The sequence below is a fragment of the Rhagoletis pomonella genome, unplaced genomic scaffold (genome assembly GCF_013731165.1).
Source record: "Rhagoletis pomonella isolate Grant_MI unplaced genomic scaffold, Rhpom_1.0 Rhpom_scaffold_00002, whole genome shotgun sequence".
NCBI lineage: Eukaryota > Metazoa > Arthropoda > Insecta > Diptera > Tephritidae > Rhagoletis > Rhagoletis pomonella.
In genome coordinates this window covers 1,080,975-1,083,148 of record NW_023458556.1, presented here as the reverse complement: position 1 = coordinate 1,083,148, position 2,174 = coordinate 1,080,975, and the positions used below count along the sequence as shown (strand labels likewise).

General features: G+C 37.3%; 1 protein-coding gene across 1 annotated transcript in view; it reads right to left on the bottom strand.

The window, feature by feature from the left end:
• The window catches only part of LOC118734530 (high affinity copper uptake protein 1-like), a 2,905-nt gene extending 1,368 nt beyond the window's left edge, over positions 1 to 1,537 (bottom strand). Inside the window, exon 1 of the mRNA XM_036464249.1 lies at positions 1,278 to 1,537. Coding sequence (XP_036320142.1) covers positions 1,278 to 1,352 — 75 coding nt within the window. The 5' untranslated portion in view covers positions 1,353 to 1,537. The remainder of the gene's footprint in view (positions 1 to 1,277) is intronic.
• Positions 1,538 to 2,174: the final 637 nt, after the last annotated feature.

Here is a 2,174-nt window from a genome sequence, read left to right as displayed (position 1 = left end):
GTTAACCGGAGATTAGTGCCAACCAGGCTTTGAGCAACCGGCCCTTAAACGTATTTTTGTCGAATTTAATCGCTTAAAAAGTTTAGAAAATATGTTATTTCACATCCAAGTACATAAGCTCAATTTTTCCTTTTATATTAAAATATCAATAATGTTGCCGCCACGAAGCTTTTGTTCAAATGAAAATATAGCTGTCAAACTACCAAATTGCCGGCAATAGATGGCAAGATATGTATAAGCTCTGGTATACATATATTGCTCTTGAAGAGTAGTTAGCGGTCTCCTTTGCCAATTTATATTCAGACATATTTATCAGATATAAACTTTATCCTGCGGAGACGAGCACTTAGGGCCGGTTACTCTATTACTACGTTTATGCGTAGGCCAATTCACGAAATCATCTCATCAATTTGGGTTAATAGTGGCTCCATAAACACAATTTCGTTAATTCAGTTATACACGAATGTTAACCATGAATTCTGCATCATTTCATGAATTCGCGAAGTGCAAGACCGGCAACGCCACCATGGGCGTAGCCAGGTAAGGGCTGTTAACTAGGGTTATGATGTTTTTGGATTTATAGGCATGATGGGCGTAACCATGACTTAAAACCCTGGGAAAGTTACGTAGATTTATTCAAATATAAAAAATATTCAAAAAGAATAAAATAGAATACATTAAAACCCATTTAAATAATTTGCGAATTCAAACAAGAGCCAAAAACACAACCTAGCCACCTTTTTAAAACACTTAATTTCATGAATTCGCGAATTATGCATAAACGGGACCATTTTTGATTTTATGAAATGAAGAAGTAATGAATTCTGTCGCATAATCGTGGTATATGTCTGGTAAACACTATCTGCAGGATTAACATGGTTATCGAGGTGATCGACTCCATAACATACAACAGGGAGTCGATAACGATGTTTAACCTATAGTTAGTGTTAACCAGGCATGGAGAATTTGGCCTCAGAGCCGTTTTCACCATCTCTGGTTAACACTAATCAGTTAAATATCGTTGGCGACGTTACTCACTCCATGCAAAGCTCATTTAACAGATATTTTATGTGACAACTCTCATGCAACGTCAAGTATGCATAACTAAGCTATTAACCAGACATTGAGTACCCGGCCCCTAGTCTGTATACATACGTACATAATATGTGATGTTGGTATGTATGTTAACAAGTTGAAAGCACTCAATGCAAACCGAATGCAATGCTTATGCACAATCCGGTTTATACAAAAGCAAGCACTTTTTATTCGCAACTTACCACCATGAGCATGGGACATGCCCCATTGTAATGAAGACGGCCCAGCTGGCCATTGTGGATGTAATCAGCAGTCATACTAGGTAATATAAATATGTAGACCACAGTCGGCACGCAGTGAAAATAATTATGTAAACAGGAGCAGGATCACTGGTGTTCCTATACTTGTGGATTTATGTATGTACATATGTATGTGCTATATATTTACTGTCCAAAGCCACTTTAAAATACAGCAATACGCCCTCAAGCTGCAAGCGTAAGACGCGTACTATTCTTCCAGGTTGAGAGCTTTTGGTATTTTATGCAGCCATCAAAGCCAAGTGGATTTCGATCTCCGAGAGTGTATGGATGCATGTATGTACATATTAATGTAATGTACATACATATATCTCATAAAACTTGTAATACGTAGATAACAACTATCAAAGCTTTATCGGCCCGAATTCCCAGTACGAAAACTCAACTCAACTCAAGACATGATGATAGACTTCAGTCAGCAAACCTTATGTAACGAACAACAATTAAGAAAGTCTAAGTTCGGCCGGAACCGAACATTAAATACCCGTCGCAATTACTAACTATATGATTTTCATCTTTCCGCAAGCTACCGCTACATGGTAAGCCGGGGTGTATCTATTTTGAGTAAATTAGCGTCCTTAAATTTCGAAATATTGAAGCTTCAAGAATTTCTGAAATTTACCGTTATATGAAAAGCGGCCTCAATTTTAGTTAGATTTCAATAATTCTCAACGTTTTGCTTTTATGTGGCAAGCACAATAACCATACCGCGTTTGGTACAAATTAGTAGAACGCTTATCGAGATACATATGTATATGTCATCATAAGTGGGTGGTGCCAAGCCCATTTCCCAAAATTTTATTATAGACGTATTTCTTGGCA